Source organism: Xyrauchen texanus, chromosome 19 (genome assembly GCF_025860055.1).
Source record: "Xyrauchen texanus isolate HMW12.3.18 chromosome 19, RBS_HiC_50CHRs, whole genome shotgun sequence".
In the NCBI taxonomy this organism is placed as follows: domain Eukaryota; kingdom Metazoa; phylum Chordata; class Actinopteri; order Cypriniformes; family Catostomidae; genus Xyrauchen; species Xyrauchen texanus.
In genome coordinates, this window is record NC_068294.1 from 32493833 (window position 1) to 32507756 (window position 13924).

At 38.4% G+C, this 13924-nt stretch overlaps 1 protein-coding gene across 3 annotated transcripts in view; it reads left to right on the forward strand.

Annotated features, from left to right (window-relative positions):
- Positions 1 to 12056, forward strand: part of LOC127660054 (mothers against decapentaplegic homolog 5) — a 28777-nt gene extending 16721 nt beyond the window's left edge. The window contains exons 2-7 of one of the 3 annotated variants that reach the window (XM_052150112.1): positions 84 to 882; positions 2583 to 2840; positions 6054 to 6164; positions 8625 to 8846; positions 10807 to 11063; positions 11377 to 12056. In XM_052150112.1, coding sequence (XP_052006072.1) covers positions 480 to 882; positions 2583 to 2840; positions 6054 to 6164; positions 8625 to 8846; positions 10807 to 11063; positions 11377 to 11520 — 1395 coding nt within the window. In that variant the 5' untranslated portion in view covers positions 84 to 479 and the 3' untranslated portion in view covers positions 11521 to 12056. The remainder of the gene's footprint in view (positions 1 to 83; positions 883 to 2582; positions 2841 to 6053; positions 6165 to 8624; positions 8847 to 10806; positions 11064 to 11376) is intronic. The other 2 variants (XM_052150115.1, XM_052150113.1) reach the window with 2 other exon arrangements.
- The last annotated feature ends 1868 nt before the right edge of the window (positions 12057 to 13924 follow it).

Sequence of the window (13924 nt, forward strand, 5' to 3'; positions counted from 1 at the left end):
ATTTGAAAAGAACATGTAGAGATTTGTCTAAATGTACTTGATCTGCAAACTTATTTCTCTCTCTCTCTCTCTCTTTTTTTTAGCAGGTTCTCCCTAAGGAAGTCTCGACCTCTGACTGCAACCTATATCTGGCATGGATTAGGCTCTAACACCAATAGCTGTCTAATCAGTGTATTTTCAATTCATAACATTGCTGTAGTTCCTAAATTGCCCTTTACACTAATTCTCGCAGTGGTTGTGACCCAGTTCCACCACACCCCCACACCCCCACACTCCCCCACCCCCCTTCACTACAGGCCTTCCTGAGCCCTGAGCACCAGAAGCTGCGTCCTGCTTTGACTTCCTGTCCTTGGTCTTACAAGGCTAAGCCTGTCCACTCTCCCACCCCCCCACATACACAAACACACACATAATCATCTTCCTGGCACACTGCAGTCCAAAAGAACTTCAGATCCTGCTTCCAGGTGCAGCCCAGCACTATGACCTCTATGTCCAGCCTGTTCTCCTTCACCAGCCCGGCTGTGAAGCGGTTGCTGGGCTGGAAGCAGGGGGACGAGGAGGAAAAATGGGCGGAAAAGGCTGTGGATGCTCTGGTAAAGAAACTGAAAAAGAAGAAGGGTGCCATGGAGGACTTGGAGAAGGCCCTTAGCAGTCCTGGTCAGCCCAGCAAATGTGTGACCATCCCCCGTTCGCTGGACGGACGGCTACAGGTGTCCCACAGGAAGGGCCTCCCCCATGTCATCTATTGCCGAGTGTGGCGCTGGCCAGACCTGCAGTCCCATCATGAGCTCAAACCCTTGGAGGTGTGCGAGTATCCGTTTGGTTCCAAACAGAAAGAAGTGTGCATCAACCCCTATCACTACAAGCGGGTTGAAAGTCCAGGTAAGTAATCACTGATTTGTTTGTATTATCAGGACATTTACAAACAGTCCATATACACTCACTGTGTGCTTTATTTGAAACACTAGGTCCTAATAAAAGGCCAGACGTTGTCTTCTGCTTTTGTAGCCCGTCAACCTCTAGGTTTGATGAGTTGTGTGTTCTGAGATGCTATTCTGTTCACTACAATTGTACTGAGTGGTTATTTGTTACCGTAGCCTTTCTGTCAGCTTGAATCCCTCTGGCCATTCTCTGTTGACTTCTCTCATCAACAAGTCGTTTACGTCCACAGAACTGCCGATCGCTGGATGTTTTTTTTTTTTTTTGCACCATTCTGAGTAAACTAGATGTGCTGGAAAATCCCAGGAGATCAGCAGTTACAGAAATACTCTTATTATGCCATGGTTAAAATCACTAAGTGAATCACTAAGACCACATTTTTCCCCCATTCTGATGGTTGTGAACATTAACTGAAGCTCCTGACCCATATCTGCATGATTTTATGCATTGCTCTGCTGCCACACGATTGGCTGATTAGATAATTGAATAATTTGGTGTACAAGTGTCCATTATAAAGTGCTCCGTGAGTGTAGCGTATATGTTTTTGATGATCAATAAGGGTGGGTGGTATAACTGTATACTGTGCGATGGCAGAATTGCCAGTCACCTACATAAAACTATAGTTTACCCTGCAAACTGTCTTGAAGATGGATGCTTTCTGTGTAGACAGGGTTGTTGATTGTAACAGGAGCTGTTTAGTTTTGACCCATAGTGCCTCACCGCTATGGCATAATTAAATGGCCTTTATTATGTATGGTTTTGGAATATATTAAATAGTTTTAGCAAAAATTATTAAAGTGTGATATGCTTCATGCTACAAGAATTACTAATTCTGTGATTTAAAGAAAAGTTCACCCAAAAATTCTCATTCTCTCATCATTACTCTATATAACACTTATGCCGTTTCAAACTCTAAATTTCTTTGTTTGTTTTTTCTGTTGAACACACATGAAGATGTTTTCATGTATATATGATGTGTTTATATCCATACAATGAAAGTCAATGGGTCCAAAACACTCAAGCTCCAAAAAGGACATGAAGGCATAAAGATAATCCATACAAATGTAGTTTAATCCATGTCTTTTGAGAGCAATATCATTTTTGGTTGAACTTTTCATTGAGATTTTGGTTATACAATTTACCCGTAGTGAACACTATAAAACAAATTTGACCAATCAAATATAGTGACTTAGATTCTTATTAACCGATTTTATCACTCAACCATCATTATTTGTCATATTTAAGCTGTAATTGTCTCAAAGTGAATTAGCCAATAAATGTATACCTACAAGGAGATTTGGCTTGTTTTTCCTGTATATTTCCAGTGGCATAGACTGTGTTGACTATCAAATATCCTTTGCCTCCAGAGGCCTTCTGATCCCTGTAACCTCATTTGCCCTCTGCTTAGAATGAAATGTGCACTGTATTGAACTTTTCAAGGGCAGGTATCACATGTGACTCAGGAGAGACAACACGTTTGTGTCAAAGCTAGAAAGCTGATCTGTTTTGCCTTGGCAATTTACCTTGAAGCCAATCAGTTTACGAATCCCAAAGATGCTAGTTGTTTTTCTGTTGCCAGATATCACTAAATCAATGTCAGAATGATCTGTTTAGATGTATAAAATATTTTTGTCTTTTCATAGTACTTCCCCCAGTTTTGGTTCCAAGACACAGCGAGTTTAACCCTCAACACAGCCTGTTGGTGCAGTTCCGCAATCTGAGTCACAATGAGCCTCACATGCCTCTCAACGCCACTTTCCCAGAATCCTTCCAGCAACACAGTGGAGGAAGCTCCTTTCCCATCTCTCCAAACTCGCCCTACCCTCCATCTCCTGCCAGCAGTGGCACCTACCCCAACTCTCCTGCAAGCTCTGGGCCCTCCAGCCCCTTCCAGCTCCCAGGTACATGTATTACAAGTCAAGATATTGACTCTTCAGGCTACATCAGAAGTAGAATTGTCAAAATTGCTTTAGTTGATACCAGTATTGTTGATTCAGAACAGTAGGTTTCTGTTGTTGTTTTTTTTATTGATATTGATGATATAATATACAGTGGGTCTAGTAGGCTGCATATGCACTGCAGTGACTAATGCACAGCAGTGCCTAATGCACAAAACCACATGTAAATGCTCATGCAAGCTTTCGAGGCAGGCAGAATGAGAGTCAGTACTCTGTACTACCGATACTCTAAAATAACAGATTTTGTTTTTTTGTATAAACTTTGTCCCAAAGTACAAGTAATTTTGACATTCCTTTTCAGTATTCAGATTTAAATGTTGCTTGTGTTTTTGGAAAAAATGTGCTAGTTGTGAATTTTAATTCGTCCTTTGCCACTGAGTTGTGATGCTGAATGATTTTGATTTCAGTTGTGCAACACTTTTGATGAGAGATTTGATGGTTGTGCATGTGCAGTGTAGATTGCTGTCAGTAAACAATGGAAACGCCAGCTAAGCTGCACACCAAAGCCCAATGATTTCAGTGTGCTAAATATCCTGCTAGCGGGTGCCCATCACTTGGCACTGGCACACACTCCTATTCTGTCTCAGTGATTTGCTGATGCCTGCATCTGTAGAGTTGGGGCACTCATGCAGATGGAAAGCTTAATGTTTTATAGCACTGTTGGTTAGAACTAAAGCTTGTTTTATTTATAGAAATTGCTCGATTTATTACAGCATCGACTATGCTTTGATGCAAAAATGATAGAAATGTATGAAGCTCAGATTTATGTGGCATTGTGAATGTAATTTGTTGCAATATGTGAGCTGCTTTTTGCAAAAACTAGTTTTTAGTGGATTACTGACTACAGATTTTATTGTTCTTTTAAAAAAGCAAATCAGGTTTTTCTTGTATGAATAGGGGAGGTGATAGATGGTAGTGCGGACTCAACGGCATCAACTAAACTGTTGCAATATTGTCATTCAGTGATTCATTTTTTTATTGTATTTTTTCTTTAAAGGCAAAAATCCAAAGGAGAAGCACAATATAGTTGTATTGTTTCCTACATGTTCATATGAAAGCTGTGCAAATTGAGAATAGTAGGAGCAATTAATCATAAAAAATACTATATAAAAACATTTATTTAATGCAAAATGAAACTACTTAAATATTTGACACTCTTTATTGTGATCGATTTACATGAATACTGATTCGATGCAGAAAGAATGCCTATAACAAAGAGCATGCAGCTTATATACAATTAGACATTGCACAGATGTAACATTTTGAAGAATTTGTCCCATCTGCTTCTAAATTTAACGGCCATGTTTGCTTTAGTATCTCGTCAAGACAGCGCAGATTTTACTTACAGTCTTGTAATTCATTAACAGCTGTGTTTACATTAATATTACCTAACACTGACGTGGACAGAAGAGGGGCTACAGGGGCGCAGCCCCTGCCCCTTTCTTTCACAAATCTAAAGGAGCCCTTCCCAAATGTATAGGTGCCCCTTTAATTGGAGGTGCCTTTTAGAGTGCAGAGGTGTTTTTACTACAGCACTCCCCCAACAACTATTGCTGCGCATGTATTGACAGCAGATTTCTCTTTTCATGCTGTCCATGTCCATTCTCCCCTGCTAAGGTCTGTGCATGTCACTATCACCTAAAGAGGAGTTTGATTAAAACCAGTGCTGAGTCTTGTGCAGGAGCGCTGCATTCATCACGAGACACTAGCGCACGGACCGACACACGCATGTAAGCTTTTGAGAGCAGCCGGCTGTAAATAAACCGCACACGTGTAGCTAATTTAGTCAGATTTGGGTAATGCCAGATTATTTGTTTTTGCATCGGTATTCGGTAGCTATTAAAATATTGAACTGAGCAAAGATTTCGTCACACTCCTAGCTAATCGTTTCTGCTCCCTGCAGTTTGTAAACCACTGTGCTGGACAAACGTCTTTGGCATTGCGTTTTAGTTTATTCAGCTTTGTATGTAGGAGTATTGTGTTTTGTAGATATAAAGTTTAAAAGATCAACTTTCAAAAATGTGTCTTAAGGAGAATTTCACATTTAAATTGGACCCCTTTCCAAAGGCATGCCACGGGAACATTAATATACATGGGGATTTTCTCCCCAATTTGGAAGGCCCAATGCGCTCTTAAGTCCTTGTGTGGTGTAGTGACTCGCCACAATCCGGGTGACGGAGGACGAATCTCAGTTGCCTCCGCATCTGAGACCGTCAGTCCACGTATTTTAGCACGTGGCTTGTTGAGCGCATTCCCGCAGAGACCTAGCGTGCGTGGAGGCTCACGCTACTTCCACGGCATCTACGCACAACTCGCCACGTGCCCCACCAAGAGCGAGAACCACATTATAGTGACCATGAGGAGGTTAACCCAATGTGACCCTACCCACCCTAGCTACCGCGGTAATTGTTTGCTTAAGAAGCCTGACTGGAGTCACTCAGCACGCCATGGATTCGAACTTGCGACTCCAGGTGTGGTAGTAAGCGTCTTGCTGAGCTACCCAGGCCCTCTGCAATCTTTTAACGATTAATCATGCAGTGCTAGTTCATATAAAAGAGATCATTGCCATTGGTGATCCAGACTTTAAAAGCAGCATCCAGATCCTTGGCTTTATTGTATTTTATCTGGAAAATAGAAACAGTAACTTAAAACTTTTTAAAATTATTCTTGCATTAGATGATGTCTTCCATGGATTTCGTAGGAGCCATTTAGCTGACTTTTTTTCTCCCTTTTTTTACAAATGTATATACAGTTTGAGTATTGTGTTTGAGCTAAACAACTGTTCTGTGGTACATAGCAGTGATCATTAGCATAAAAAGATTAAAAAATATATTTATAAAGCAATATATATTTCCAAATAATAATCGCCCTGGCTATATATTCACATTTGCCCAGATGATAGTGTCAGAAATATGGTGTCTGAAAATTGGTGTTTTCAGAGATCGTTAGTTAGGCATGATTGTCTGTAAGATTGACATTTGAGGTAGGTGTTTGATGTAAAGGATTTGTGAAATCTGACTCAAAGTTTCCTTAAGATGTGAAGCAGCTTCCTGTAAATATTCATCAGAATTCAGGGTCAAATTGCAGTGGAAGCCCATTTGTTTGCTGCAGGCCACCTCACCTAACTACTTTCTCTTTATGGTGTCTCTTTACCAGCTGATACCCCGCCTCCTGCCTATGTGCCTCCAGATGAGCAGATGGGACAGGATGGGTCTCAGTCCATGGAGACTGGCAGCAGCCTGGTGCCCCAGAACATGCCCAGAGGTGGTAAGAAACTCATTGTGTCCATTCAAAAGCAGACTATGTTAGTGAATGGCTTTAGTGAGCTTCATATACAATGGTTTTCACAAATCATGTTTTGAAGAAGAAAAAAAATGGCCCATATTGAATGTTAAGCAGACAGTTTTTATAGAGTTGCTCTTAAACTTGCATTGTAGTGGTGGTGATTTGATGAATCTTAGTGACTCGAGTCTTTTGAATCCAATCACCAAAAGGCTTTGTTCATTGATTCGTTCATTGACCATTTCCGGAAATTGCACTTTGCACGAAGATGGCGACAAATGACCTACGTTTTTAACGTTTTGAAGTGTTTACATTGATCCCAAAGCACAAAGTCGTTCACGATGGGAAAAAATATTATTATTTTGTATTAACATTTGCATGTCAACAAACATACTTAGAGAACTTCCAAAAGCGACCAGTCGGGATTTCTAGATTCCCTTAATGTCTACGATTTGGCTGTTTTCATATTGAGCTGCTCATATACTGTACATTTAATTCTCTCTCTGCATGCTATATGTCTCTCTCTCTCTCTCTCTCTCTCTCTCTTTCACACATGCACATATAGGGCATGTGCTAGAGTCCAGTGACTTTACCATGTAAATGTGTGTGATTGTGTACATATCTATTCAGGGTTTGCTGTCGAAACCAAATGTCCACACGTGTATTTTAGTGAGAAAGGGATTTATGTTAAGTAAACATGTTGTTAGTGATATTCAGTGCTTGGAATAAGTGGAAGTCTGTAGCATTCGCATTGGAAGAACACGCCATGCATAATGGGTAATTTCCGCAGCCTGTGAAAAAGTTGGATACAGAGGCCCAAAAAAAAGTACTGGACACTTTAGCCACACTTAAAATGTATAACATTCATTGCATTACATAACAAAATATCAAACCAAGTGTCTTTTGTAAAATAATGCCATGTCTTTTCTGAGAACAAATCTGACTTTTCCTTTTTTGCAAATGCTTAAGTTATTTTTAGTGGATGTATGAACTTTGTTCCCCTTTAATGTTAACCCGGTGCCATATCGGAGTACCCACGGGTGTAGTTAATCAAACTAACAATGGAAATGTTCCACTACTAGAAAGTGTCAAAAAAAAAAAAATCTTAATTTGAATATTATATATTTTTTATTATTTAACCAATTTTTTCTTGTGAAATGTTTTTCCAGAAAAGTGTGCTTGTGCTATCTAGGGATGCACCGATACCACTTTGTCTCTTCCGATTCTGATATCGGAAATCTCAGTATCGGCAGATACTGATCCCAGTCTCTCTCTCTCTCTCCCCCCTCTCTCACTGTGCCCCTCCCTCATTGCCATCAGTGCTCACTCTTCCCTAGAGTTCTGTATATCATTAGTGGCTAATCAATGACCGCATATATACCCCGCTTTCACACACACACTTTGTCTGTTCTCAACGATAGTATCTCTGAGACTCCAGACCTTTCTACTATGTCAAACATCTACATCTTCATTATTGCCTGAAAGTATCATAAGTCTGTTGTGAGTTATATGTTCATCGTGACTAGATATTACTCACCTGCTGTTTGCCACTCTGCTCAACTGGATTTACTCACAATGTTTATATCACTGTTTCAATAAGCCCTGTTACGGAGTTTATATCTCTGCTTCCATGAGTCTCTCCATGACACCTTTATCTTTTATAACCCTCACGCTTTTATTTTGACATTCTGAACACTCCAGGAAGTCCTGTACGTGTCTGTTTGTAGGAAAGTTCACAGTAGTTTGTTTCTTATTCAAATTCTGGTAAAATTCTAAATGCATATAAGTGAACCAAACTATTGAGCATCTACTTCTGAGATGTTGTTCATGAGTAGTGCTCAAATACTGCGTGAAGGCTAAAAATAGCCACGAGTGTGTAAACCGCAGCGCCATTTAACGAGCTGGAGTTGCGTGTGCATTTTATGTATTTACTTATAAAACACAGCCTTTTGTGATTCACAGAGCTATCGCACGTCTTCAAGTGGCTTTGATTAAAATGCACGAGTCATATGAACTAATTTAATGGTGTTTTAATGGTTGTTTTATGTAATTTTTTGGAGCTTGACAGTAACGAACATGACTAACACACAGTATCGGACTTGGATTGGGCTCGTCGGACCGATACCCAATCCATTTAAAAACATCAGTATTGGAACCGATACAGATCCAGGTATCGGATTGGTTCATCCCTAGTGCTATCCTAATAAATCACATTTGGATTGACACTTTATCTTATGTAATCACATTCATTTTAATTTAAGTGACTTAACTGACCAAATATATTTTGGGTCACTGTAGCTAAAAATGGGCTATTGTGAAGATGAATCTGTAGTTAAAAATTAGCCTTCTAATTTCTTTGTTAGCATGTTTTATCTGGCTGATACTGCAAAGTATCTAGACGTGTACAAACAAGCTCAAGGTCTTGTGTTAATTTTCCTCTTTCAGATGTGCAGCCAGTGGAGTATGAGGAGCCCAGTCACTGGTGTTCTATTGTGTACTATGAGCTGAATAATCGCGTGGGAGAGGCTTACCATGCTTCCTCTACCAGCGTGCTAGTTGATGGCTTCACTGACCCATCCAACAACAAGAACCGTTTCTGCCTGGGCCTGCTCTCTAATGTCAATCGCAACTCCACTATTGAAAACACCCGCCGCCATATTGGCAAAGGTATGCACATCGTTCAAGTTGGTACCACAATTTCACTTTTCCCCCCTCGGTCTTGGAAACCTAGTAGAGGTGTTGAAACTTAGTGGGAGGTGACTTAAACCTACAAAGTTTCAGCACAGGTTTGTCATCATAGTGATCTAGAATGCCAGCCTTTGATGCCTAGAATGATGCCTGTTTGTGGCATAATGTTGATTACCACAAAAATGTTGCTAATAAAAAAGGTGAGATACAGTAAGTTACAGTAAGACGTAATGGAAGTACATGGGTCCAGTTTATAAATGTTAAAATACACCCTGTTTCAAAAGTATAGCTACAAGACATAAACATTGTGTTTGCATGATTTTTGTGTCACAAAATCAGGGATTCACTGCTGTTGGGGTACTTTCTCGGTTTAATAATATTGTCAAGCCAACATCACTACAGATTACAGACTATTCTCTAGCTTTTGAATAGATAATTGAATAAATTGAAATGGATACATACATGATGCTGTATTTAAAGGTTTTTATTTATTTTATTATGTTTTATATTTATCTTTAAATCAATCTGTTTTTATAACACTCTTTTATTACGTCTTGTAGCAAGACTTCAGTTATACACCCACCATTCACTTTATTAGGAACACTATGGTCCTAATAAATTGCCAGATGTGGTCTTCTGCTGTTTTGAAAGCCTATCCGCCTCAAAGTTGTGAGATGCTATTCTGGTCACTACAATTGTACAGAGTGGTTATCTGAGTAGCCTTTTCTGTCAGCTCGAACCAGCCTAGCCATTCTCTGTTTAACTCTCTCATTAACCAGGCATTTCCATCCACAGAAATGGCGCTCACTGGATGTTTTTTGTTTTTGGCACCATTCTGAGTATCCTCTAGATACTGTTGTGTGTGAAAATCCTAAGAGAGCAGTAGTTATAGAAATACTCAAACCAGCCCATCTGGTTCCAAACAGTATGCCATTTTAAGCAGTTCACTGCTTCCACACGATTGGCTGATTAGATAATCGCATGAATAAGTAGTTTTACAGGTGTTACTAATAAAGTCCTCCGTGAATGTATATGTAGCTATACAGTTCATATTTGAATGTTTATGGACTGGCGCCTTTCACTTCCATTGTAAGTGCCTTAGTCAAGTCAATTTTATTTGTATAGTGCCTTTCACAACACACATCGTTTCAAAGCAGCTTTACAGAATATCAGCATTAACAGACGATAAAACTGTAATGTCTATAAAGTCGATTAATCATCATTGTGTAATTTAGATAAAATACTATTTTTAATAGTGTTTAAAAATAATTAAATGATAATTGTATTAATAACCCCAGTGAGCAAGCTGTAGGCGACTGTGGCAAGGAACACAAAACTCCAAAAGATGTAGATTAAAAGTTACCTTACTTTAACTTTTATTTATTTTTGTTAATACCAAATATCTATGTGTTAATCAACGTTATGCCAGTAACGCTGTCGATTGAGCTTAACTTGTATTAAACCTGGAAAAAGCTGCTATCATTATTTATTTGGTCATATCAACTCTCAAATGATGAGGGTGACCTGGATGAAAAAATATAAAAAAAATAAAATACATGCATGTTTACAGTGATTTTTGGCAAGATGAGAACAACTAAAAGTGAAACAAATGTGTCAAAAGTGAACGTTTCTGTGAGTGTTTGATTAAATTGGCAGTGGATCAAGTACCGTTTTTAGGTTGTTTTGTAATTCACTGTTGAATTCGGTCACAGGAAATTAACCCCACAATTACATGCCTAAAAAAGGTATTGATTCTTTTCCAATCTTGTACAAATACAATTTTCTTTATTTAGCAAAAAAAAAAGAAGAAATCTGCAAACACTTTAGGCTATGATGTTGAGATTTTAGTACTTAGTGTTTCCCATTCAATGCAATGGCCTATTTATAAATGCATTTACATTAAGAGCATATCTTCTATCTCTCGTATTTGAATTTGCAGGTGTCCATCTGTATTATGTTGGAGGTGAAGTGTATGCAGAGTGTTTGAGTGACACCAGTATTTTCGTTCAGAGCCGGAATTGCAACTACCATCATGGTTTCCACCCAACAACTGTCTGCAAGATCCCTAGTGGCTGCAGCCTCAAGATCTTCAACAACCAAGAATTTGCTCAGCTGCTTGCTCAGTCTGTCAATCATGGTTTTGAGGCTGTATATGAGCTCACAAAGATGTGCACTATTCGGATGAGCTTTGTAAAGGTACGTCTGTAAAGTGCCTGAAGCAAATGTTAACCACCATTTGAAAACTTTGCAATAGCTAATTTTCTGTAGGACTTCTTTATGGTTGTAAAGCTTTCTCTCCCCTTTTGACATAGGAGCATTTAACAGTATACAAACAAAGTAGTAGAGCCATCATTAATGTCAAACTGTTTTTGCAAACAGAATTTTTTTCTCCATTTACTTATTTATTACATGATTCATATTTAAATGCCTATGTGAGTGCTCCATCAATTAATCTGAATTTGCAACCAAGAAAAAGTTACGTAACATTTATTTGTTTCTCTCTTTTTAGGGTTGGGGGGCTGAGTATCACAGACAAGATGTGACAAGCACCCCTTGTTGGATAGAAGTGCATCTCCACGGTCCCCTCCAATGGCTTGATAAAGTTCTAACACAAATGGGTTCTCCTCTGAACCCCATCTCTTCTGTCTCATAATGATGGGCCCCCTCTGGGCTAGGAGGATTGTTTTATGAGCATCCCCCACCCCCCCTTTTTTTATTCACTTTTGAAAGAAAAGGAGGTCTTAAGGGCTGAACTGTTTACACTACCTGAGGAAGTGTTTGCGAATCCTACAGCAGTCAGAACAAAAAGAATGAACTGGGGCGCTAAACACATCTAGCAGAGGAAAATTCTAGGAAGTGACAGAAAATGGACTAACTGCTGCTTTAGCAATTGCCTTTGTTTTTTTCATAAAATTGTTTTAAAATTATAAACTGATTTTCTCTAACTGCAGGTAATCTAGTAGACGAAATTGACATGCTTTTAAGTATCTCTGCTTCACTTTACACCTAGTTCTATGAGAATCTTTTTAATTGCTACGTTGTCTAATCCCAGTTATTCGCAAGGCATATTTTCCTTTGTTTACTGTTAGACTCGAAGCTCATTACAAATGTTTCCTTTTTAATAGCTTCTGTTGCCTCAAGGCAAAACACAAAGTTACTGCTTTTAAATAAAGTTCTTTTATCTGATAATTTCTGTCATTTGACGTGTTTTTTCTTTTTTTGACAAATGAAAACTATTACCCTCTGAGCATTCACAAGGACTTGGAATGGTTTAAACACTGAGTCTTGTCTTTGCACAATTCACTTAGTGTTTTAATATTGTACTGTATTGCTCAGCTTTGTTGACTAGTGCAGTATGTTCTTGCATATCAAATCAAATCCCTTTGTCACTCAACCATATACACAAGTGCAACAGTGGGTGAAAGTCTTGGGTGCAGTTCCAAGCAACATAGTAGTATGACAATTACAATAAATTTATCTGATTTACACATAACACAGTTTACACATCTGTTACTCAACACAATATACACCTAATAATATACAGTATACACAAAATAAAAAACTATACAATAAAAATAAAATACATTAAAAGACTGTATACAATAAAAAATACACTGAACCCCCATGTATGCTTTCTTTTCTGTCTTTTGCAAGCACGGAGATGTTACAGTTGTATGTACTTGTCGTTAGCATTGAGGGATTGTCTATTTTACTAAGCAAACTTCACAATGCATATGGAAACTGAATTGGACCATGTTGTCTGTTATTTGGTTCTCTACTGGGCAAGCAATTATTACATTTTTTTGTACTAATGTATTTTTGTGTACAACACCCATAGGGAAAAAAGATTGATGTTACTCAACATCCATACAGTAGATATAGTTGTTTATGATCTAGCATCATCAATAATCACTCATTTGCACGTTCTTATATATTTTCACTTGATTTTTTGTATACTGGTTATGTCTTTGCCTTACAGGTATTTGTATTGAATTATAGGCACAGTTCAGGAAGCCTGCAGGAAACTTATCACCACCCCGACTTTTGTGGAGTTTAATTGATATTAAAATCAGTCCAGTGTTTATGCCCTGAACACACCACTTCATTTGGAGACAAGAAAACACATCAATTGAAAAGGTAGTAAGTCACCATGATCTTTAGGACTTGAATTGCTGTATTATTTCGAAAATATTTTTAATTGTTTGTTTGTTTATATGACAGTATCCTTTTGACAAAATATTTAATTATGTTTTTTATACGGCAGTACCATTTCGATTATATTTCATTTTTATGTATTTATTTTTATACAACAGCACCATTTTAACAATATGAATTTTTTTTTGTTGTTGACCATTTTGACAACATACATTTTTTATGTATTCATTTATTTTATACGACAGAACCTCAACAATATTTTTTTTTTATACTTTTAATTTATATGTTCTTACAGGTTTAGTAAAATCTAGAATACATAAACGCTTTAGCTAATTTTATATATATATATATATATATATTTACATTTACATTTATGCATTTGGCAGACGCTTTTATCCAAAGCGACTTACAGTGCACTTATTACAGGGACAACCCCCCCGGAGCAAACTGGAGTTAAGTGCCTTGCTCAAGGGCCCAACAGTGGCATCTTGGTGGTGCTGGGGCTTGAACCCCCGACCTTCTGGTCAGTAACCCTGAGCCTCAACCACTGAGCCACCACTGCCCCAGATATGCATTTGGCAGACGCTTTAATCCAAAGCGATTTACAGAGCCCTTCTTACAGGGACAATCCCCCCGGAGCAACCTGGAGTTAAGTGCCTTGCTCAAGGACACAATGGTGGTGACTATGGGGATCGAACCAACAACATTCTGATTACCAGTTTACCAGTACTGTGGTTTAGACCACTACACCACCACCACTCCAATAGATAGATATATATATATATAGATATATAGATAGATATATATAGATATATATAACGTTATAACAAATTCACGTAGTTCCCGCCACTACATCAAGTTACTACATCAAACTGTAATAAGGTTTCAGATTTGTTTTATTT